Genomic DNA, 23,066 nt, shown 5'->3' with positions numbered 1-23,066 from the left:
AGGGCCTCGCCTCAGCCTGCAGCCAAATTCGTCGGGTGACACCGGGCCGCGCATCCTCATAAAGAGCCGAGCAACGCGCTGCACGCCCGTCCACGGAGACTCACGGCAACACTGACTCGAGCTGGGCGCCGTGCAGGCTCGCCACGGGGATTGTCCTGAGCAGTTGCGGCTGCCGTGACGGCGGCCCTCCTCTCAGAGCCACCCCGTGGGGCCGGCCGCCAGCTCCCCGGCTCCGGTCAGCAGGTCTGCGGAGCAGCTCCAGAGACGCCCGGGACTCTAAGAGCGAATGAGGGCCCTGCCTCCGTGGAGCCCCCAGCCAGAGCCTCATCATGCGGGTGGCGCAGGGCACCACCCTTCCTTCCCAGGACTTGAGGGCAGCGGCCTCCAAGCTGAGTGAGAAGACCAGGAGAGGGCTTGGACCAGGCTTCTCAGCTCGGAAGTGCGTCCTCTCCCTGGGTGGAGGCAGCCGCTGGGAGAGGCTGGCGCCTGGCATAGGAGCGCGAACCCTCCCGGAGGTCGCAGTGACCCGGACGCCAGAATGACCACATCTGTCCCCAGGTCAGGCTCCTGACAGACACGGGCCGCACGGACAGACTGCCATTGCGAGCCAGACACACCACAGACACACCCGGCGTGCAGGTCATGTTCCCCTCCAGACCCGCAGGCTCACCCAGGGCGGCGTCAAACTCGGGCTCCACGGTGAAGACCTCTCGTGCCGGGAAGTCGAAGACATCCTGCTTGAACTGCAGCTGGCAGCTGAGGAGGGCTTCTGGGCGCAGGGCCGCGATGCCTTCCGCCTGACCGGGGGAGCACTCGCCTGCAGACGGGGGAGCAGTGAGGGGCACCACATCCAGGCCCCCAGCCCCCGGCCCCCGCCTCAGCCCTCACCTGCGGAGCCCAGCACAGGACGCCCGAGCAGACCACGCGGGGGCCGGCTGCTCTGAGAACCAGACCTGCACCACAGCCCTCTTGATGACCGAAGCTGATAAAGGCTGAGGGAAGGGGCCATGTCAGCGTTTGCTCAGAGCCTGCGTCCAGAGAGCGTCCAGAGGCTGGGCAGCTGGGTCTGCCTGTCAGCACGTGTGCGTGTATATGTGCTCAGCCGTGTCTGACTCTCTGCGACCCCGTGGACTGTAGCCTGCCAGGCTCCTCTGTCCACAGGGATTCTCCAGGCAAGAACACTGGACTGGGTTGCGTGCCCTCCTCCAGGGGATCTTTCAGACCCAGGAATCGAACACTCGACTCCTGCGTCTCCTGCATTGACAGGCGGGTTCTTTAGCACTGAACCACCAAGGGAAATGGGCACTTCATCCCTGGACACCAGTTCCCCACTGGCACCCTGAGCACTGTTCCTGTCCACGTGCCCTGGAGTGGGGAGAGGCCGCCACAACGCAGCAAAGCTGCCGCAGATTGATAGCACTGGCATTTAATTCTACTGGTTAAGTGGTGTAACAACCTGTATGGATGCACTTGGGTTTCCCTGTTTCTCAGCTGGTAAGGAATCCGCCTGCAATGCAGGAGACCCAGGTTCGATCCCTGGGTCAGGAAGATCCGCTGGAGAAGGGATTCTTGTATTCTTGTATTCTTGCCTGGAGAATTCCATGGGCAGAGGAGCCTGGCGGGCTACAGTCCATGGGGTCGCAAAGAGCTGGACACGACTAAGCAAGCACAGCACGGGGACGCACTTCTCTCCGGCAGCTGCTGCCCAGGACTGTCGTGGGCAGGGGAGGAGGTTGACTATTCCACGCGGGACTTGAATTACGAAAATCAGAATGAACAGCGAGGCCTGCTAGGCCAGCTTTTCAGGGCGGTGTGGTGGCACGGTGAAGCTTTCTCTAGTTGGGTGCCCGGGGCTGACACTGCATCGCCAAGCCCAGAAACGGGCAGTTTCTCAGCACTGGGCCTTCAGAAACATCCCTCACTGGTTCTGCCTTAGAGGACTCGAATTTCTAAAGAGCTGGAAGGGGCGTTAAATGGGCCAGCCGGGGTTAAATGCCCTCTCAGGAGATGGGGAGGTGAGTCTGAGCAGGAAGGACATAGAATCCGATCTGAAGGGCCCGCTCCCCAGCCCAGCAGGGCCCCCCAGGCCTCCTAGCCCCTTGCTCCCTACCTCTCAGGTTGGAGCTCCGGTCTCCCACGGTGACCATCACTTTGGAGGCCGAGACCTCCTGGAAGCTGCCCTGGACGGGGCGGGCGTACCGGGCCACGATCCTCTGAGGCTGGCTGACCACGATCTGGGGAGGAAGCCGGGGCGGGTCGTTGAGCGCCCGGGATCAGGTACTTCCCTTTCCGCGGTACAGGGGGCAAGGCTGAGGCTCCCTGGCCACGTGATTTGCTTGGATGGGGCAGAGCTGGGCTAGACCTCATGCTGGCTGGACGCCCCCACGGAACCAGCTGCCTCTCCCGGCACGGGGCAGGGTCGATGTCAGGCCTGAAACCACGTGGTAGTCGGGGGCAGACTGAGGACTCTGGCTCCCCGACAGCTACGGCCTCTTCTCTGAACGTCAGCTCGGTTAATTAATCTTTCAGTGAAGAGAGAAGGCCCTATTTTACTTCAGTGCCATTTACTCAAGATGAACCAGCCTGACCAAAATGCAGGCCCACAGGGGCATTTTGAGGGGAGGTCTCTCCCCCTTCACCGCTGCCATGCAATGCCTCCTCCCCGCCCCGGGGAGAGGCCCCAGGCCCAGCTCCACTCGCTTTTGCTCCAGGAGGCCCTGTGTGTTCCCGCCGTCTCTAGGGCTGCAGATCCCCCCGCCCCCGCCAACTCCCCTCACCCTTTGCCGTCTCCTCCGTTCAACCCTGGAGCTCCTGACACAGCTGCCCAGCTGCGTGGTCCCCAGCCCCGCTGGCAGGAGCCACAGCCACCTCACACCCCCGTCACCTGCCCCCAGCTCCGCCTCCCCCCCTGCTCCCCTCTTCGCTCCCCTCTCGTCGCCCAGGCCAGACCCTGGCACTCACTCCCAAGGCTCCCTCCTCCCAAACGGTCACCGAGCTCCGATGGCCCTCCCTCCTGAGTGCCTCCAAACCCTTAGTCTGCCCCAGCCAGGGGCCCCAGGCCTTACTGCCCCCTCCCTCGGGCTCCTGGACTCAGCCAGGTACCAGGCAATCTTTCCAAACGTACCTCTGGTCGACTTCACTCTTTGCCTTAAACAATTTCTCTGCTGAATCCCTACTGCATCTGGCCAAAGTTACAATGTCCTTACCCTGGACAGCAGCGGCTCATGCCCATGAAGTACTGTCCTAAGGGCTTCACACCCGTCAACGACTCCCTTATTTCACACAACGTCAGCCCAGAGAGGTTCACACAGAGAGGTTAAAGGACAACCCGAGGTCACACAGCCTGTCCGTGACCAGCTGGGGTTTGAACCCACACAGCCTGGCCCCAGAGCCCACACACCTAACCGTGCTAGGAGCTACCTGGAATTGAACGCATGTTCTGATGGACAGGGAGGCCTGGTGTGCTGCAGTCCGTGGGGTCGCAGAGAGTCGGACACGATTGAGCGACTGAACTGAACCGAACTGTGATCCGATCGCAACGCCAGCCTCCACTGCCCCAGAGCTGGCTCTCAAAGCCTGCACACATCTGCTGGGTGGTGCCCTGCTCTGCCAGCCCCCCCCCGCCCCCACCGCCCAAGCCTGTCCGGCTGTCCCCCGGGGCTGCTCGGGGTGGGGGCGCCGCTGTCAGTCACACGGCGCCTCTGCACTAGCTCGCCCCAGCAGCAGCGCTGAGCACGCCCGCTATTAGGTGACACTGCTGGGCTCCACAGAGCACACGCTGCTCGGAGAATGAGGCAGACGCGCGCAACACAGCCCGACTCCGCTCATTGATTGATTCTCGGCTGGAGACAGACAGGAGAGAGAGCGGTCTTGTTCGCCTCCACAAAGACTCAAAAGGTGACTCGCTGGGGGAGGCTGGTTTTGCCGGTGATGCCAAATTGCTGCACGGCGCCGCCCACGGCCGCTATGCCCCCGGGGACGCCCACACGGACAGTCCTGCCCACGGGGCTCTGTCGAGGTGGCATGGGCGCAGGAATACCCCCAAAAGGCCAGCTCTGTCCTCCCACTGCTGTGGACGGGGGGGTCCGGTGGCCTGCAAGGAGGGGCCTGCCCCCCACCAGGCTCGTGACCCCCAGCCAACTGCCCTGCAAGGCGCCGGAGCTTCTTACATGAAGAAGAGAAGCAGTCAGGAGGGAAGACGAGCTTTCCACCCCCGGGAGTCAAACACGTGTGCCCGAGGCCCACCTCCTTGTAGGTCCTCAGGTGCCCGGCGACCTCATAGTAGACAGTCACGGAGCCTGCCTGCCGGGCCACGGCCGCGCCCGTCTTGGGGTCGACGTGGAGGACGCTGCTGGCTGACGAGCTCCAGGTCCCGGGGACTCCTGGGAGGAGGGGAAGCTGCGCGTGACCGTCTTTCCCACGCCTCACACTCCAGTCGTTCCCGTCTCGCCTGGCTCACCGGGCAGTGTCCCCGCTGCCCCAAGCCTGCCCCCGCCCTCCCCTGGCTCCTGGCCACGCCACCTGCTCCCTGAGTGGCCAAGGCCCCTGCCCAGTGCCTTCCCGCCGGGAACCTCACGGTCATTTCCCATTCTGGGTGACCCGGCCGCTGGTCCTCCAAGGCTGGCCCCCTGCGTGCCATCCCACAGCATTGCCCCTGCTCAGCCACCCTGCTACGCAATCCTTTTTACACAAAGAAGGTGGCAGACTCAGCTGTCACTAGACGGCGGTCCTTAGTGAAAAGCCAACCTCATTATACAATAAACATGACGAGAACATTCAACAACCACCTTCTATTTGTGGCAAATAATATCTGCTTTTCTTTAAAGGCAGTGTGTAACTTCGTTTTAAAATGAGTTTGTTGGTATCGTTGTGACTCAGACTGTAAAGCCTCTGTCTACAATGCGGGAGACCAGGTTCAATCCCTGGGTCAGGAAGATCCCCTGGAGAAGGAAATGGCAATCCACTCCAGTACTCTTGCCTGGAAAATCCCATGGACAGAGGAGCCTGGTAGGCTACAGTCCATGGGGTCGCAAAGAGTTGGACACAACTGAGCAGCTTCATTTTCATCGACTCTTTTGCAACCCCCTGGCCCACAGCCCGCCAGGCTCCTCTGTCTGTGGGAGTCTCCAGGCAAGAACACTGGAGAGGGTGGCCATGCCCCTCCAGGGGATCTTCTCGACTCAGGGGTGGAACCCATGTCTCCTGCATTGCAGGCGGATTCTTTACCATCTGAGCCACCAGGTCCCTGTAAAGGGCCAGACAGTAAGTATTTGGGGTTGGACATGCCTGACTGTCTCTGACGCTGTCACTCAGCACGCAGATGAAAACGGCCGCTGACACGGGGAGCTGGGGGTGCGGCTGAGCACCAGTTACAGCCTAGCGCAGAGAGAGCCCGCGGGCTGGCTCCGGTCGGGACAGCAGCTTTCCGATGCCCACTCCAGAACCTCACCAACCTCCACATGCACACCAGCCTCGGGAGGCAGAGCAGCCCTTCCCGTCTCCCAACCCGAGACACACATCCCTTGGCCGGAACCCCTCGTACCTTCTGGGCTGACGAGCACCGTGGCCAGACAGAGGACATCCCCTACCACTGCACCGGACAGGTCGGGGGAGATGGCCTGCAGGACGGGCAGCGGGACGAAGTCGGAGAGGCCGCCGTGCGCCGGGTCCCACGCCCTGAGCAGCGTCAGGCCCACGCTGACCGTGCGGATCACGCAGGTGTTGTTGGCGACGCCCTTCCCAGTCTGCACGAACTCGTCCCTGCAGCATGGGAGACGTGGCTCTCAGTCTGGGGAGTGGCCCCAGCTCCCAAGGAGGGGCTGGCACAGGGCCCCGGCTGGGCCCCACGCCTGCCCACTGCGCCCTGATGCTGCCCAGCTCAGGTTCACGGAGCAGCTGTTCTAGGTGAGGGGTCTCAGGCCATACCAACCAGACTTCCCCACCATCCATGGCCCAGACAGGACGGCCAGCTGCAGCACCCCCACGTCCCACGGGGAGGCCGAGGCCCAGAGCAGGTGATGAGGCTGTGTTCCCAGCCCGCCCGAGCAGGGAACCAGGACACTCTGGGGACACGAGAGGCCCTCAACCGAGTAACTGGGACAAGGGCATCACCCCCGTCCACCTGCTTTCTCATCTGCTGAGTGGGGCTGACCATGTGCCCACATCACGGGCTTGACGTGAGCTGCACACCCGGTCAGCAGCTGGAAAGAGCTAAGGTCAGGCCAGGCGTGCGGGCATACGTGGGCACTCGGGCTGGAAAGAGCTAAGGTCAGGCCAGGTGTGCAGGCACACATGGGCACACGTGGGCACTCGGGCTGGAAAGAGCTAAGGTCAGGCCAGGCGTGCGGGCATATGTGGGCACTCGGGCTGGAAAGAGCTAAGGTCAGGCCAGGTGTGCGGGCACACATAGGCACACGTGGGCACTCGGGCTGGAAAGAGCTAAGGTCAGGCCAGGCGTGCGGGCACACATGGGCACTCGGGGACCCCTGTGGGCTGGAAAGAGCTAAGGTCAGCGCCAGGCGTGTGGGCACATGCAGGCACTCAGGGACCCCTGTGGGCTGGGAGGGACGGCTGGGCTGAGCAAGCGGAGGGTCAGGGCCCCCGCTCCACGGCCTCCCTCCCTACGCCCCCGCCTCCCGAGCCCTGACCGTTCTCTTGGAGACGGATGCGTCGGCCACGGAAGGGCCCGTGTGACTTCCACAGGGGAGTTGGGGCACTGAACAAGGGGCAGCCTGTGCCCCAGGCCTGCAGACGCCCTGCTGTGTGCATGGAGCACCCCACAGGCCTGAGGCCCTCGTGACCACAGCCTGAACTGGTGGCCCCGGGGACGAGGCCACTTTCCCACACGACAGGTGTAGACACGGAAGCCTGGAGGGGTGACCTGTCCATCCAGGCTCACAGGCCCCAGAGAGGGCAGAGCCAGGCTTGACTCAGGCCCAACTCCAGACCCCGCTCTCCCAGTGGCCGGGCCCAGGTGTGCTCATCGTGGGGCACACCTCTGCTCCAGGGCCCGCGGGAAGCCCAGGCTGCAGGGGTCACCAGCCCCCGGTCAGGACCTGCTGTGCGTGCCCGGAGAGGACGCGCTGGAGCCCTGCTGCCTCCTTCCAGGCCTGAGGCTCCTCTCAGCTCCTCCTGGCTTGGCCTACATCCCCTGGGACAGTGGTCCTCAGCCTTGACAATCACCTGAAGGCCTTGTTACACCCAAGGGCCCTGAGAGCGTGCATTGAAGGTCCCCGGGCAGCGGCGACGCTGCCGTGCGGGGGCTGCACTTTGAGAACTGCTGCTCCAAGGGACTCACAGGTGGGCAGGTCTAGCCTGGAGCTACGGCTCTCCTTCCTGGAGACCACTCCCCTCTCCCTCACACTCAGCCTGAGGCTGCAGTTCTATTCCCGAAGTGTCAGCCCGTGCAGCGCAAATGGGGCCTGGTGTTCAAGCCCTGCTCCCGGGCTGCGTGGCCTGAGACGCGCGGCCTGACCTCTCTGGGCCGCAACAAGTGGGCAGCAGCGAGGAGTCAGCGAGACGGCGCGTGGGCGGGCCTGCACACAGCAGAGGCCAGCGGCCATCGACTCCGTCCTCGCCGACCTCTGGGCGTTGGAAGGCGTGCGCCTTCTCTGGTTGGCTTTTGCAGAGGGAGCAGCAAGCGCTGCGCGTCCACTGGCTGCAGGGCCAGGGCTGTCTGCGTCTCCCCTGCAGCGCAGCTCCCACAGAGCCTTAGTACAAACCTCCAGCCACAAGCCCCGACCTCTGGGCTCCACTTCCTGGGCATTAGGGGACGTCCCTGCTGAATGACTGTGTCTCATAATAAAGACTCTCGGCAACGGCCCCTCACGCCCGCAGCCTGGCCGCGCCTGGTGCTCCTCCCGGGGTCCTGAGAGTGGGGCGAACGCCCTGCTCTTGGGAACCATGAGTGACGAACTCATCCTTCAGCAGCGCTGGCTTCTCCCCATGGTCATCGGTCACTGTGTGAGTCAGATCTGGATGTGATGGAGACGTGACTTCACGTGGGGAACGCGGGGGGCCCACCGCCTACCTGTTAGTTGCAAAGTTGAGGATGGAGTTGTGAGCGTGGAAGACGTCTCCAGAGCTGTCGTGGAAGTGGACGGTGAAGGTCACGGTCACGCCCAGGGGCAGGGCCGCCAGGGCCTCCTTGTTCCGAGTGTGCAGGGCGGGGCTCATGGAGATCCTCAGGTAGGAAACAGGGGACACCTGGGGACGGCAAGCAGCTGCGGCGGCAACGGCGCCAGGGATGCCCCCGAGAGCCCCCCGGGGACGGGCGCTGCTCCCGCTGCTCCCCCGCGCAGGACGCCTGCGGGCGAGACCGACGTGGGGTCTGGGAGAGACTGGCCCAGCCAGCTGGCCCTCCTCCTCCCTGCGGTGGCTGGCCTCATTCCGAGGAAATCTAACCCACAAGAGTAAGAGTCCATGACTGAAAAATTAGATCATTATTCATGTTGCAGAAACATCCCCTGGGCTTTGAATGCTGGGCTACGTCGGAGGACCTGGCTCTCCAGGCATACAGAGTAGAAACAGTGTCCGCGTGGACGGTGGTGGTATCTGGGGTTCACTGCATGCTGCCAAGGTGCCTAGAGGTGCTCCAGGAAAAAGGGGTATGGGAAAGGAAGGGACGACAGCTTTTGGGAGCCTGGGAACTGGAGGTCCTTAGAGAGCCAACTTGGTTCTCTGTCTCCAGTAAAATCCATCGTAGCCAAAACGCCAGCCCCTCAAAGACCCCGCTTCCAGGGATGGGCACACAGCTGGCACTCAGTACCATCTGGTGATCCTGGACGAGTCCTCAGTCACTTTTAGTTACTTGGAAACTAGGGTTGAGGGTTCCTTGCTAGACGCTCATCTTGAAACAAAAAGATACTAGTAAGGAAAGAGGCCCAGGACCCAAGCAGAGTCTAAATATTAATATTCAAGAGGTCATGTATTTGCTCTGTCAGCAAGGATTATGTCGTGGTTGTGATGAGATGTGCAGAGAAAATTCTGTTCAGGATAAACCCTGGGACCCAATCCAGGGGACTCGCAAGGAGAACATCCCGTCTTCAGGAGCACAGAGAGGCATGCTGGGCACGGTGGTGGGGACAGGGGGACCAGAGGGCACCAACCCGGGGCAGGCCAACGTGGGCTGGGGCCCAGAGCCTGACTCCCAGCCCCCAGGCAGCCTCGGCGACTCAACTGCCTCGCCTGCGAGACGGGCCCTCTCACCCTCCTGGTGCTGTCTGTGACCGAGTGCTTTCTGGGCCAGGACACAGCACATGCTGAGTTCATCGCGCTTAGGTGTCTGCTGATCCAGGCACTGCTGGCCGGACAGGACACCGGGGTGCCAGTCCTGCAAACCTCATACAGCTCTGGGCCCCAGTTACTCATCTGTGAACGGAGCTCGTTGCCACCAGTCATGTCCAGGGATTTTTGCTCTGATGCCCAGGAGGTGCTGCGGCTTTTCACCTATTGTTGCAGTTTAGTCGCTCAGGCGTGTCTGACTCTCTGCAGCCCCACGGACGGCAGCATGTTAGGCTTCCGTGTCCTTCACCATCTCCCAGAGTTTGCTCAAACTCATGTCCATTGAGTCGGTGATGCCATCCAACCATCTCATCCTCTAGCATCCCCTTCTCCTCATGCCTTCAATCTCTCCCAGCATCAGGGGCTTTTCCAATGAGTCAGCTCTTTGCATCATGTGGCCAAAGTACTGGAGCTTCAGCTTCAGCATCAAGCCTTCCAATGAATATTCAGGACTGATCTCCTTTAGGATGGACTGGTTGGATCTCCTTGCTGTCCAAGGGACTCTCAAGAGTCTTCTCAAACCACAGCTCAGAAGCATCAGTTCTTCGGTGCTCAGGCTTCTTTATAGTCTCACCTAGGACCTTAATAGTTTCTTACAATTTCTTGGCTAGAAGGTGAGCATCTTTACTTGCACACCTACACGGGGAAAACAGTACTACTGCTATTACTCCAAAAAGGAGGCAGACGAGATCCTACCTTGACAGCAACAATGATGGTCTGGTTGGCCCCGAAAGCTTCTTGGGCGGTCACTTCGACCATGGACGTGCTGATCACGGACCCCGACGCCAGGAAGCCCTTCTCGTCAACATGCACGACAGGAACCTTCTCTGGCCCGTCCAGGACGCGGTAGCTCACAGAGGCAGCACCATCCCTTGGGAAAAGGAAACACACGCATTCTCGCAGACAACTGCGGCAAGACGGCCACAGAGAGGGGCCTGGGGTTCGGGAGTTCTGCTGCTCGCAGGGGAAAAGCAGCACAATCCTGGCCTCCCGATGCCCCAGGCCGCCACGCACAGCCTGCTGCAGCTCACTGGCCACCGACGGGAAACCTCATTTGGAAAAGCAAGGGCTCCCAGTAGAGCAGCACCTTCCACAGCCGGAAGCATGTGGGAGCTGAGGGTCTCATGAGCCACACGGATGCCTGCAGTCAAAAGACCCTTCCATTTTAAGGCTTCCCTGGTGGCTCAGTAGATAAGAATCTCCCTGCCAGTGCAGGGGACACAGGTTCTATGCTGGTCCGGGAAGATTCCACGTGTTGCGGACCAACTAAGCTCGCGCAGCACGACTACTGAGCTTGCGCTCTGCAGGCTGTGAGCCGCAACTAGCGAAGCCTAGAGACTGCGCTCTGCAGCGAGGGACGCCACCAACATGAGAAGCCCGCGGGCTCTGAGCCAGACGGAGCCCAGAGGCCGTCCCAACGGCCCATCAGCAACTGTGTGTCTTCAGACACACAAGTACCCTCTCCCGGCCTCGGCTTGCTCAGCTGTGAAACGGGAGCGACGGCCTGGCCCTGTCCTATTTCCGCCAATAACCGGATAAAAACGGGCCATTGCTATAATAAGAATGTGGTTCGGAAAACTACCGATAACGTGCGCCAGAGAAGACAAATGACACAGTCTCATCTGCTCTTTTACATATTCATGATGTTACAAAGACAGGAAGGAAAGAAAGGCTCCCAGGCCCGCCCCCCAGTCACCCTCCGTGCCGCAGCCCCACAAGTCCTCTGCAGATGACTCCGTAAGCAAATGTCACCGCTTCTGCCTCAAATTCCTGCCCCCTCCATCAACGCCCTCCTCTTAACCTGCAGGACTCCTACGCATCCTGCGAGACCCGACCCCTGCATGTCCACGGGGGCCGTGCCTCCCCAGAATCCTGGCACGGAGGCCCTCCTTTGGGCTGTGGCTGTGGCTTTGTTCCATTACAAGCCTTCTCACACGACCCTCCCCTCTCCCCCACCAGCCTCCTCCAAGGTACCTCTACCGTCCATCTGGGATCCAGAGTCCAGCTCGGAGCCGGGCACTGACACTTTTGGTTGCGTGCCCACCGTGTGTGTGTGTGTGTGTGTGTGTGTGTGTGTGTGTGTGTGTGTTTCTCCAAAGTCCTTGCAATTCCCGACTTTGCAACTGCAGTTCACACACAAGGCGTCGCTACCCAAAGCACCGCCTCAGAACACAGTCAGGAGTCTGGTATGCCCGCAGGCTTCAGAACTCGCTTCTCAGCCTTCACAGGCGTCTCCACCACCCAGGAGGGGCTGAGATCTGCACTGTTCATGTGCCCCTCCCCCCAGCTGATGTCCCAATTCCCAGGCTACACTGAGTGGCAAGTCTTAAAGACACGGGGCATCTGAGAGACTGCACCCCTCCAAGCTGGCACTTTCCCGCCTTTGAAGACGTGGATTTGTTCAGAAAGCATGAGGCATTCTGGGCCACGGGGAGGAGAAGGGCCCAAGGGGAGAGGCCGCAGACGAGCAGGGGCCGTCCCTGTGGCTGGGAGGAGGAGGAGGACGGCAGGGCGTGCGGCTGGCCCTCAGCACTCACGGCTCCTGCCGACACTGACAAATGAGCCGTCGGATGTGAGCGCAGCCTCACGACCCACATGGAGCTGTGCTGAGTCACGTACCTGTTTGTCTGGAGCTTGATGAATGAGTTCGGTGACATGAGCACGTGCTCCGCTTCTACTTCAGGGCTCAGCAGCTGCAGCTTTTCAAACACCTGGGGGAGAGGGCGAGTTCTGCTCTCCTGTGATCCCCGGAACCACGTGCAGGGGTGGCGTGCCTCCCGTGGGCCAAGAGACCCAGGTGCCACCCCGCTAGGAGCTGGGGTGTGGCGGCGAGCGCTGAGCGTGCGCTGGGCAGGAGCAGCAGGTGCGCTGGGAAGGCCCCCGGGGCTCTTCAGGGGGCGGGGGCGCGACCCCCCGAGATCTCAGGGTGTGCGTGTGAAAGGCGGCACACTCAGCGATGGGGCCTAGGGTCCTGCTCGGCGACACTGCCAGGCTGGGGAGGCTCTGTCTGAATTCTCTTTCCCCCAGCCAGACATGCTCTCCACGTCGGCCTCTCCCACAACCACCCCCCAGGCACCCCCCTCAGCCCCACCTCGCACCCTCTCTGCCTGCCAGGCTCCTGCTGAATCCCACAGAACCGGGACAGGGTGCCTGGTGAACCTCTGGCCAGTGCTGATACACCTGACAATGTCGGGGGGATCTGCCCCTGCTCCTCCCCGGCAGCCCCGAGCCCACGAGGCAGCCCTCCCCCAGGGACTCCAGACCGCCCTCTGCACGCAGCCCACTGCGCCCACACCCATCTAAGGCCCTCTGTCTGAGGACCCTCGGGCTGCTGGCACCCTTAACACTGAGCCTGGGTGCTGAGCACACCTTGGGGCTCCCCGCTGGCTTCTGATACGATCAGACCAGCTGGACGCTCCGAGGGCCTGTGTCTAAAACCAAACGGGTGATTTCTGAAGAGGAAATTGGCCTACGTCCCCTCCCGCCCAGCAGCTGCTCTGAACACACACTCAGGTGCGCCTTCCCCATCAGTAAGAAGGGTCTCGAGGGAAGCATCCTTGGCGCGCTCACCTCCCAGAGCTGGGGACGTGCAGGACACTACAGAGGGCCAGGGGTCCCTACATGGGGCACAGCCTCGGGGTCAGGGTGATGAGGGGGCCTGGGGGCTGTGACCGGGGGTCTCAGCTCTATCAGTGAGAAGCTGTCTCATCTGCCAGTTTGGCCAGTGGCATCACTCCACGTCCCCAGAATGAGCTGCACACTGGGCTTTTAGACAAAATCTTACTATTTTTCAACATTGGCAACAAATAAAAAACTGTTTTAAAGCATCGAATGAGCCACATAAAACACCTCTGTGGGCTGGATTGAGCGTCTCTGAGTTTCCGACGCGCTTGAAAGTTACCTGCTGTCAGCCAGGAAAACCGGGGCGCAGAGCTGCTAAATGACCCGACTGAGGTCACAGAATTCGGGAGATGCAAAGCCCTGTCTCTAATTCCAGGACAGGGTCAGAGCTCGCTTCACTTTGTCTTCAGCTAGGAAGAACACATGCTTGTGTGTGTGTCTGTGTGTCTGTGTGTATATGTGTGTGTCTGTGTGTTCGTGTGTGTCTGTGTCTGTGTGTCTGTCTATGTGTGTGTTTGTTGTGTGTGTGTGTGTTCGTGTGTATTTGTGTGTGTGTCTGTGTTTGTGTGTGTCTGTGTATGTCTATGTGGGTGTGTGTTGTGTGTGTGTGTTCGTGTGTATTTGTGTGTGTGTCTGTGTTTATGTGTGTGTGTCTGTGTTCGTGTGTGTCTCTGTGTGTGTGTGTCTGTGTGTATGTCTATGTGTGTGTTTGTTGTGTGTGTGTTCGTGTGTATTTGTGTGTGTCTGTGTTTATATATGTGTGAGTCTGTGTTTGTGTGTGTGTGTCTGTATGTGTGTGTGTTTGTGTATGTGTGTGAGTCTGTGTATATGTGTCTGTGTTTGTGTATGTGTATGTGTGTTTGTGTGTGTTTATGTATGTGTGTGAGTCTGTGTGTGTGTCTGTGTGTTTGTGTGTGTGTGTGAGTCTCTGTGTGTGTGTGTGTGTGTGTGAGAGAGTCTGTGTATGCAGGCAGGAGTCGGGGGCGGGGGCTGGGCAGACAGGCGTTTCTCTCTGAAATGTGCTTCTTCACCCTGCATGGGGTCTGTGCCTGACCAAAAATGGCTTGTTTCCTCTTGAAGAGGGGGTTTGAACCGGTGTCTTTCCTCATGATATCTAGGAGTCACTTTCAGTCTTTCTTTGCAGTTTCAGTTCAGTTCAGTTCAGTCGCTCAGTCGTGTCCGACTCTTTGCGACCCCATGAACCGCAGCACGCCAGGCCTCCCTGTCCATCACCAACTCCCAGAGTTCACAGACTCACATCCATCAAGTCAGTGATGCCATCCAGCCATCTCATCCTCGGTCGTCCCCTTCTCCTCCTGCCCCTAATCCCTGCCAGCATCAGGGTCTTTTCCGATGAGTCAACTCTTCGCATCAGGTGGCCAAAGTACTAGAGTTTCAGCTTCAGCATCATTCCTTCCAAAGAAATCCCAAGGCTGATCTCCTTTAGGATGGACTGGTTCTTTGCAATTTAGGGGGACCCAGATATTACACAGATGGCTCAAGTGATAATCTGCCTGCAATGCAGGGGACCTGGGTTCGATCCCTGGGCCAGGAAGATTCCCTGAGGGAGGAAATGGCAACCCACTCCAGTGTTCTTGTCTGGAGAAGTCCACGGACAGAGAAGCCTGGTGGGCTACAGCCCAAGGGGTTGTAAAGAGTCAGACACAGCTGAGCACATACGCATGAGGTCAGGACGTTACTGAGTCTCACGTTAGCAGAAGAGGGTCCCTAAGGCTAAACGTGCTCAGGGCGGGGGGCTGGAGAGAGCCGTGGGCCAGGCCCTGGGTGGACAGCTCTATCCTGCCGCTGCCCCTTCGAGGGGCTCTGAGCAGGCCAGCTGCCCCCATCCTGAGGCTCAGGTCCCATCTGTGAAAGATGGGGTCACACCCTGTCTCCTGGGGCACAGCTCTCGAGGCCTTCTGGTTCTCTCCACTGCCTGCTCCCTGGGATCCCCTTGCCCCAGGGCTTCGCAGGACCCAGATAAGGAAGCGGGGCGGTGGGGAGCGGGCATGCATCCGCCTCCGTCTTGTCCTCCATGAAATACAGGCAATTAGATGCATGCCCGGCCCAGATTTTCCAGCCTCTTCCCCCGAGAAGGCACCCAACTCCCAGTCAGCTCCTGCTCTGGAAGCGCATTGAGCTACTGCAGACCTCCAGGCCTCTGCACGCACAGGCCAAGTCCCCCACCTGCCCCCGCCAGGCCCTCCCAGCCCCAAACACCTCCCCTCCACGAAGCCCACGGTCACCCCGGCCCTGGGCTCCCACAGCACCTCGGAGCCCCAGCTCAGGCCCCGCCAGCCTCACCACAGCTCCCCGCAGGCCGAGCACCCCCCAGGGCAGGCCTCCGGCCCCCAATCCCCCCCCACGTGTGCCCACACGCCCCAGGGGAGCAGCGCCCTGGGCTGGCCAGCGCTCCCCTGCTGACAGCAGCCCCTGCCCACCCGACCCTCACCTGGATCTGGACCTCGTCAGAGAGCTCTTTGGCGAGGCCCAGCAGCTGCCCGGCGGTGGGGTCCAGGGCCTTGACCACCACCCTCAGCCCGGTGCGGCCCTTCGCCCGGCCGAGCACGTTCATGGCAAAGTTGTACTGCGACGGCAGCCGGAGTGACGCCTGCGACAGACACAGAACGGAATGTCCCCGGGGGCCCCAGGCCCAGCTCCCACACAGGGCAGGCGCCCCAGACCCCCCGAGCCGCCACCTGCTGTCCCCCTGCTGCCCTCTCGCCCCAGTGGGGGCCTGCCAACCCCGGCACGCGTGTGGGGCACTCCACACTGCAATTCACGCCGTTCCCAGGGCCCGCGGGAGCAGTGGGCCCCACCAGCATCCTCAGGCAGGACCTCTCAGAGCCTTGGCTGCTGGGCTCAGGGCGGATCACCCGGACGACGCTAGGCTTGGGGTGTTGCCCACAGAGACCTTGTTATGGGGTATCTGTGAAGAAGTCACACGCCTGGGTACTGTGGGGATGGTCTGGGGACAGGATCTGGTCCCATGGGGTCGGGGGCGGGGGGTACTCATCTGGCATTGTATGAGCTTCAGGCAGCCTCTAAGAGACCCCATCCCCTGCCTGGCCCCCTCTCCAGGCCCCCACTGTCCACAAACAAGACAAGGAGAGACCCCAGGATGCAGCCGCACTCAGGCCCCGTGTGACCGAGGCCCGCCTGGGGTTACTGCCTGGAGTCACAGGGCCAGTACCCACTGCACAGCCCACTGGCTGGGTCACCCGGGCATGTCCGCCCTCCCCACGCACGGCCTTCAGCTCACACACATGGGGTGGCGTGTCTCTCCAGCACCTTCCAGCACAGACCTGGGGAGGGGCCAGGGCCCCCCTAGGGAGCCTAAGGGGACAGGGTAGGGCCCTGGGACAAACCTGGAGAAAACTCCAGGGCTGCCAGAGGCAGGTGACATCTTAGAAAGGGGGTCAGAAACTACAGACAGGGGGCCCCACCCAGGACCCCATGACACTCAGGACCTTCGCCACTTTCCCACCAGGCTGTCATTTCTGCTGCCTTCCACCCGCAGGTTGCCTCTAAGCACCTGGGTGGTGCGGCTGCTCAGCAAGAATGAGCTTAGGAGGAAAAGGCTGAAGCCTGTCCTGGGACCCACGAGAGGGGAGCTGAAGGCCGGGTTCCTGGACACATGAAGGGCTGGAGGGGGCAGGGACCCCAGTGAGGGACAGGGTGGCTGCAGACGAGGAAGCCTCAAGACGGCCTGACGGGCTGTGGTCTGGGATGGAGGGCGGGGTCTTGGGGGGCGGGGGCGTGACGGGCTGTGGTCTGGGATGGAGGGCAGGGTCTCGGGGGGTCGTGATGGGCTGTCGTCTGGGGTGGAGGGCGGGATCTCTGCGGGTCGTGACGGGCTGTCGTCTGGGATGGAGGGCGGGGTCTCTGGGGGTCGTGACGGGCTGTCGTCTGGTATGGAGGGCGGGGTCTCTGGGGGTCGTGACGGGCTGTCGTCTGGTATGGAGGGCGGGGTCTCTGGGGGGTGAGTACCTCGTGGTGCCGCCCCCGGACATCCAGGACGTCTCGCTTGGTGACAGACCAGTGGAAGGTCAGGCCCGGCACAGCGTTGCCGAAGGAGAAAGGGTTCTGGTTGTTGGTGATCCCGGTGACATAGACGGGCATCTGCGGGGAGAAGCCAGGCCGGTGACAACCTGCATCCCATGGCCGGAGGCCCCGGACGCCCTGAGACACAGCCTGCACTGCCCTGCGGGGCCCACTGCCACCCTGCCTCCTGAGGGCAGGGCGGGGCCTCCATCAAGTCCTCCTGAGTCGGTGGCCGGCCCGGCACAGCGCCAGCCCCCCTGCCCGTCCTTCCAGGGCCGAAGGACCCCGTTCCTGAATGGCCACCTAGCGCTCTGAGGGGCCTGCAGCCCCCGGGCAGGCCAGCTCACCCTGTTCCCGTCCCTCTCAGTCTAGTGGGGGCCCTGCTCACAGCGGTGGGCCTGGTCTCCTACACTCTGGATTTACCAAGCGCTGACCCGAGGGCAGACAGACATGGGGGCAACGCAGCAAGGGGCTGGGGTGGACCTGAGTCCAGCTGCAGGCCGGGGCCCAGGTCCAAAGCTCACTGGCTGCGTGGCCTTAGCAGACGCCCTAAGCCTGCCACGCGTGCACCTCCTCGTCTGCAATGCGGAGATGACCCCGGAGCCACCCTGGGGGGCTGAAATGCACGCCACGCGGACGACGACATACAAAGCACAAGAAAGGTGCACGCCACCCAAACACCAGCTGCGGGGAGGCGCCAGGTGCTACTCCAGCTGCGGGGAGGCGCCAGACCGGTGGAGACACGGGCGTCCACCCCTGCGGGACTGCAGGGGTAGGCGCCACAGTACGGGAGCTGGCGCCCGGGGGAGAAGGACAGGGAGCCTGGGCTACGGGAGTGAGGCTGGACCCAGAGAGCAAACGGTCAAGGGGCTGCAGAATCGCCCCAGCAGAGGAAACAGCGTCCCGGGAGCAGGCCCCCCAGGCTCATCCTGAACCAGGTCTCAGAGCTTGACACCTGCTGGAGGCTGCTCCAAGGACACAGACAGGAGGGGCCAGAGAGGTTCCGCCACACCTGGGTCCCCGCCCCTATCCCTGTGACGGGAACCTCACCTGGGTCCCTGCCCCCATCCCTGTGATGGGAACCTCACCTGGGTCCCGGCCCTCATCCTTGTGATGGGAACCTCACCTGGGCCCCCCCCCATCCCTGTGATGGGAACCTCACCTGGGTCCCCTGGGTCCCCGCCCCATCCCTGTGATGGGAACCTCCCTGGGTCCCTGCCCCCATCCCTGTGATGGGAACCTCACCTGGGTCCCGGCCCTCATCCTTGTGATGGGAACTTCACCTGGGTCCCCCCTCATTCCTGTGATGGGAACCTCACCTGTGTCCCCGTCCTCATCCTTGTGATGGGCGCGCGGATCCTCACAGCCTGGAGCAGCAGCACCTCCACCTCCACGAGATCCTGGAAAGAGGGCTTTGGGGCTCAGGCCGGCAGGGCTCAGGGCTACATGCCAACAGCATAGGTCCCTGCCCGAAACTCCCATTTCCGAGGCTGCAACCCTTTCTGTAGAGAGGAACGAAGTAGGCCCTCCCTGGTACTTAATTTTACTCTCAACACGCCTGGTACTTTCTTGTTTTTATAAAATTGATAGACTCGGAGTATCCACCCTGTGACTCAAAAGGACTTTGCAGTCTGACCAGGATACTTGGAGACCCTGGAACTGCTGGGAAAGGCGTGAACCAGTGAACTCAGGGCCGGGTCAAGGGCAGTCCCACCCACTCCAGGGGGTCCCGGGGCCCAGAGCTGTGTGCTTAGACGCTCTGAACTCAGCAGTCCTCCTGGACCACTGTCAGGGACCCAGTTTCCGTCCACAGTCACGTCACCCAGAAGGAAGCACTCTCAGAGCTGGGGCTCCAGCGTGGCCGGACCACCAAGTCGCTGCTCCTGCAAGTCACTGCTGTCCGCGGAAGCCAGGCACCTTGAGCCCTTCCCAGAAGCGGACACGCTCTGCTCTGTCCTTCCCAGAGGCCCACAGAAGTGCCCGCCCCAGGAAAGCAGGAAGAGAGGAGAGCGAGACACCCGCCACCACCTGCTGGGGTCAGAGCCACCACGGGGGGCAGGATGGGGCCCCTCCTGGGTGAGGTCCTCCTGACTCGGCCTCCAGCATCTCCCCCGACCCAGAAAAGCTGCTAGGAAATGTCCCCCGCTCCAGAGAGGAGGCCTAGAGATAATTTAACCTCTAGCCGAGCAGATACTAGCGGCTGACTCAGGTTTTCTTCTCCTGGAAATATCAATCCAGGTCTGAAATACCACTGGCACCCAGTTACCCTGGTTTATGGCAGCCAAGCCAGCATGTGCCTCTAAAAACACACACCATAAGCTCCCCAGGGCCCTCAGCATCCCAACTCTCCTGTGAGAATGTCTGCAAGCCCTGCTGGAGATGGACGAACTAAAGGCGGGAGGGCTCCGACATGGGCAACACTAGCTCAGGCCTAGAACAGCTGCGGAGGGCCGTGGGCGAGCTGCACCCAGGCAGAGCAGACAGTCCGGAGAGGAGCCACGGAGGCACGGACAACAGGGCCTGCCATCACAACCACCACCCCACCCTGCACGGCAGTGTCCCCAAGGCGGGAGAGCTTGGGCCCATCCCGTAAGGAGCCAAGAGCTCAGCTGGCAAAGAATCCGCCTGCAACGCAGGACGCCCAGGCTCTGTTCCCGGGTCGGGAAGATCCGCGAGAGAAGGGATAGGCTACTCGCTCCCGGATTCCTGGGCTTCCCTGGTGGCTCAGCTGGTAAAGAGTCCGCCTGCAATGTGGGAGACCTGGGTTCAATCCCTAGGTCAGGAAGATCCCCTGCAGAAGGGAACGGCAACCCACTCCAGTATTCTGGCCTGGAGAGCTCCATGGACTGTATATATAGTCCATGGGGCCGCAGAGAGTCGGACACGACCGACGGCTTTCACTTTCAGGGACCCTCAGTCTGCAGAAGAGTTACCGTAGGCGTGCAAGTGCAGGTCTGGCCTGGGGAGAGGGGAAGGCGACAGGCAGGTGCCTCGGGCTCCGAGGGCAGAGCAGGACTCTGGGAGAGGGGTGGTCCTCAGGTCCTGGGGAGCGGAGAGCCCCCGCCATTACCTGCGACACGACGACCAGCTTGCCGGTCTCGGCGTCCACGGCCTGCACGACCCCTGACACGGCGCCACGGCCCACCGCGAGGCCCCGCACCAGCCCGGCGCCGCTCACCAGCGCCACGCTCTCGTTGCTCATGGAGAAGAGGATGTTGGACTGGGGCTGGGGGCCGCCCTCGGAGGTGATCTGGAGGGGAGGTAGCAGGGCCCATCAGCCAGCCCCGCCGGGTGCCCACACCCTGCCCTCCAGGGCCGGGGCGCCGACACCCCGGAGCTCCTCCCACAGCCTGCTCTGAAGCCCCAGGTGGTGGTGGGGGTAGGGTGTGGCCTTGAACGCCTACCTGCATCGTGGCCCCAATAATCAGCGTCACCTTCCGGGGGATCAGCCTAAACGGGGGGAAGACCTGGGCGTGGAGACAATAGGGAGACAGGCCGCTGTGCTCCAGGCGCACACGGCCGGGCGCGGCCACCTCTGACTCCAGGGACGCGGGGGCACGTGCACAGACTCCTGCTGCTGAAGGGGGCCAACGAGGGCCTGGGGCCCCGGCCAGCCCTGGGGGGGCCTCACACTCCCTGGGCCCGCGGCTCCGGAGCTCTCAGGGGCGTGTTCCGCTCTGGTGGGGTCGGCAGAAATGCCCGCTCCCCGGCCCGCCCGGGACCTGCCCGTCAGAGGCGGTCCTGCCGCGCGTTTCAGCAAGTCCCCAGGACGTCTGGCGCACGCCCACGTTTCCAACCCTCTGCCTTCAAGGTTCCCCAGCTTCCCTTTGGAAGGCTGACTCTTGCGGTTTCCAGATTTCTGCTGAATAATCACCTAGAATGGTTCTCTACTCCCATGGCCTCCGTATTTTCCAGACGAGGAAAGGGGGGCTCGGGGGGGCAGGGCGAGGAGGCCCCGTCTCTGCGGCAGGGCAAAGCCCCTGCGTCCTCCTCCTCCAACCCCACAGTCCCCGCTTTGCCTGAAGACACGCCAGTCAGCCCAGGGTGACAGGTGCGTGAGGCGTGCTCTCCGAAGGGCTGCCCTGAGTATAGGCGCAGGGGACTGCCTTCTCACCCGGAGGAGAAGGGCGCGCCTCCATCCTCAAGCACCACCCACACCCACCGGCACGAAGCCCCCCAGCCCGCGAGGCTGAGCCCGCAGCGGACGTGGCAGGAGCAGCGTGCTGCCACCGAACGATAAGCTCCCACACGACTTCCCGGCCCTGGCGGCCGTGGGCTCCCGTCTCAGCCTAACACCGTGGGGGCACCAGGTGGGCCCCGAGCTCCCTCACCCAGAAACGCTACTCTGGGGGCTCCCGTGAAAAGCCTGCTGCCTCAGGGCCCCAGCCACCAGTGCCTGCCTCTACACTCGAGTCCAGACCCACCGCTCCCCCCGGCCACCCCCTGTCTGCCACAAGTCACTCCCCTCCTCTGAGCCACACCAGGACCCCCGAGTCCCGGAGAGAGTGAAGTGACCCAGCCCCCTCACTCCTGGCCTCCCAGACCCCCAGGACCACGGAAGGCCCCCTTTCAATCAGAGGACCCTGGAGAGTGGTTTAACATGGCCTTTCCACGTGGGGCCTTCCCTGGTGCCTCGGATGGTAAAGAGTCCGCCTGCAATGCGGGAGACCCAGGTTCCATCCCTGGGCCAGGAAGAGCCCCTGGAGAAGGGAATGGCTTCCCACCCTAGTATTACTGCCTGGAGAATTCCACGGACAGAGAAGCCTGGTGGGCTACAGTCAGGGGGACGGTTGCAGAGACAGCTGAGCGACTAACACTTTCCCTTCCCACGGGGCTACCTGGGCTGCCCCTAAAAGGCCCAGCCGATCACAAAGAGTGCCATGTCCCACCCCCACGGGGCCCTAACGTGCCCCAGGGCTGGGCCGGGCCCCAGGAGGCGTGGGGAGGAGCGGCTCTACCTCAATCTGCTGCGGCGCTGAGTTGATTCTCTGTCCCGCCTTGTCCGTCACAGTCGCAGTGAGGCTGGTCTGGCCGATGGCCACGCCGTGGACGCGGAAGGAGGCGGTGTAGTCGTCCGGGGCCTCATCGAGCGCCCTGGAGCAGAGGGAGGGGCTGGGACCTCTCCCCCAGGCAGACCCGTTGCCGCTGCCCCCAGATGCCCTCCCCCGACCCCCGACCCCACGAGAACTCACACCAACGTGACGATCTGGGAGGCTGCCCGGAGTTTCAGGTCCATGAAGGCCAAGTACTTGGCCAGGAAAGGCTTCTTGTGGAAGTCCAGCACGCGGACATACGCCTTGACCGTCTTCCCAATCTCCACCTACATCGTGGGGGACAGAGACTCCGGGATGGCCTTCGGACGACCAAGGCCACCACCTGCGGTGCCTACAGCTCTCTGCAAAAGCATCCTCAAGCTCACAGCCAGAGGCCCACGATGACCTCCAGACTATCAGCCTACCAACAAGCGGAACTGTTTGCATGCTTTCCGTGTTCAGGGGGCCTCGAGGGGATACTCAGGGGCTTTGCCCAAAGCATAAATGTGACATAAAGGTCACATCCCACTCTGAGAGAACTAACATCTGGGAGAGGGATAAACGAGGATGGGACTAACAGATACACATGACTGCACAGAAAGCAGGTAAACAGCAAGGATCTATCAAGAGCACAGGGACTATCTTCCACATCTCACAACAACCTACAGTGGAAGCGAATGTATCTACGGGCTTCCCTGGCAGCTCAGCTGGTGAAGGGTCTGCCTGCGATGCAGGAGACCCCGGCATGACTCCTGGGTCGGGAAATCCCCTAGAAAAACCACCCACTCCAGTATTCTGGGCCTCCCTGGCTCAGACAGTGAAGAATCGCCTGCAACGCGGGAGACCTGGGTTTGAGCCCTGGGTTTGAGCCCTGGGTCGGAAAGATCCCCTGGAGGAGGGCATGGCAACCCACTCCAGAAGTCATCGTGGGCCTCTGGCTGTGAGCTTGGGGATACTCTTGCCTGGAGAATTCCATGGACAGAGGAGCCTGGCAGGTTACAGTCCAGGGGGTCACAAAGAGCAGGACACAACTGAAGCGATTAAGGAAAGTTATGACCAACCTAGATAGCATATTAAAAAGCAGAG

General features: G+C 61.9%; 1 protein-coding gene across 1 annotated transcript in view; it reads right to left on the bottom strand.

Moving 5' to 3' along the window:
- The window catches only part of NUP210 (nucleoporin 210), a 90,899-nt gene that overhangs the window by 6,000 nt on the left and 61,833 nt on the right, over positions 1-23,066 (bottom strand). The window contains exons 22-35 of the mRNA XM_068982179.1: positions 22,140-22,267; positions 21,906-22,041; positions 20,352-20,414; positions 20,018-20,197; positions 18,267-18,347; positions 16,894-17,025; positions 15,356-15,514; positions 11,902-11,993; positions 9,979-10,153; positions 8,030-8,205; positions 5,543-5,760; positions 4,246-4,382; positions 2,111-2,234; positions 671-817 (exon numbers count right to left, since the gene is read on the bottom strand). Of these exons, the coding sequence (XP_068838280.1) occupies positions 671-817; positions 2,111-2,234; positions 4,246-4,382; positions 5,543-5,760; positions 8,030-8,205; positions 9,979-10,153; positions 11,902-11,993; positions 15,356-15,514; positions 16,894-17,025; positions 18,267-18,347; positions 20,018-20,197; positions 20,352-20,414; positions 21,906-22,041; positions 22,140-22,267 (1,948 nt within the window). The remainder of the gene's footprint in view (positions 1-670; positions 818-2,110; positions 2,235-4,245; positions 4,383-5,542; positions 5,761-8,029; positions 8,206-9,978; positions 10,154-11,901; positions 11,994-15,355; positions 15,515-16,893; positions 17,026-18,266; positions 18,348-20,017; positions 20,198-20,351; positions 20,415-21,905; positions 22,042-22,139; positions 22,268-23,066) is intronic.

The sequence above is a fragment of the Capricornis sumatraensis genome, chromosome 10, assembly GCF_032405125.1.
Source record: "Capricornis sumatraensis isolate serow.1 chromosome 10, serow.2, whole genome shotgun sequence".
NCBI classification, from domain to species: domain Eukaryota; kingdom Metazoa; phylum Chordata; class Mammalia; order Artiodactyla; family Bovidae; genus Capricornis; species Capricornis sumatraensis.
Note: the sequence above shows the minus strand (reverse complement) of the source record. Positions and strands in the feature narration are given on the sequence as shown.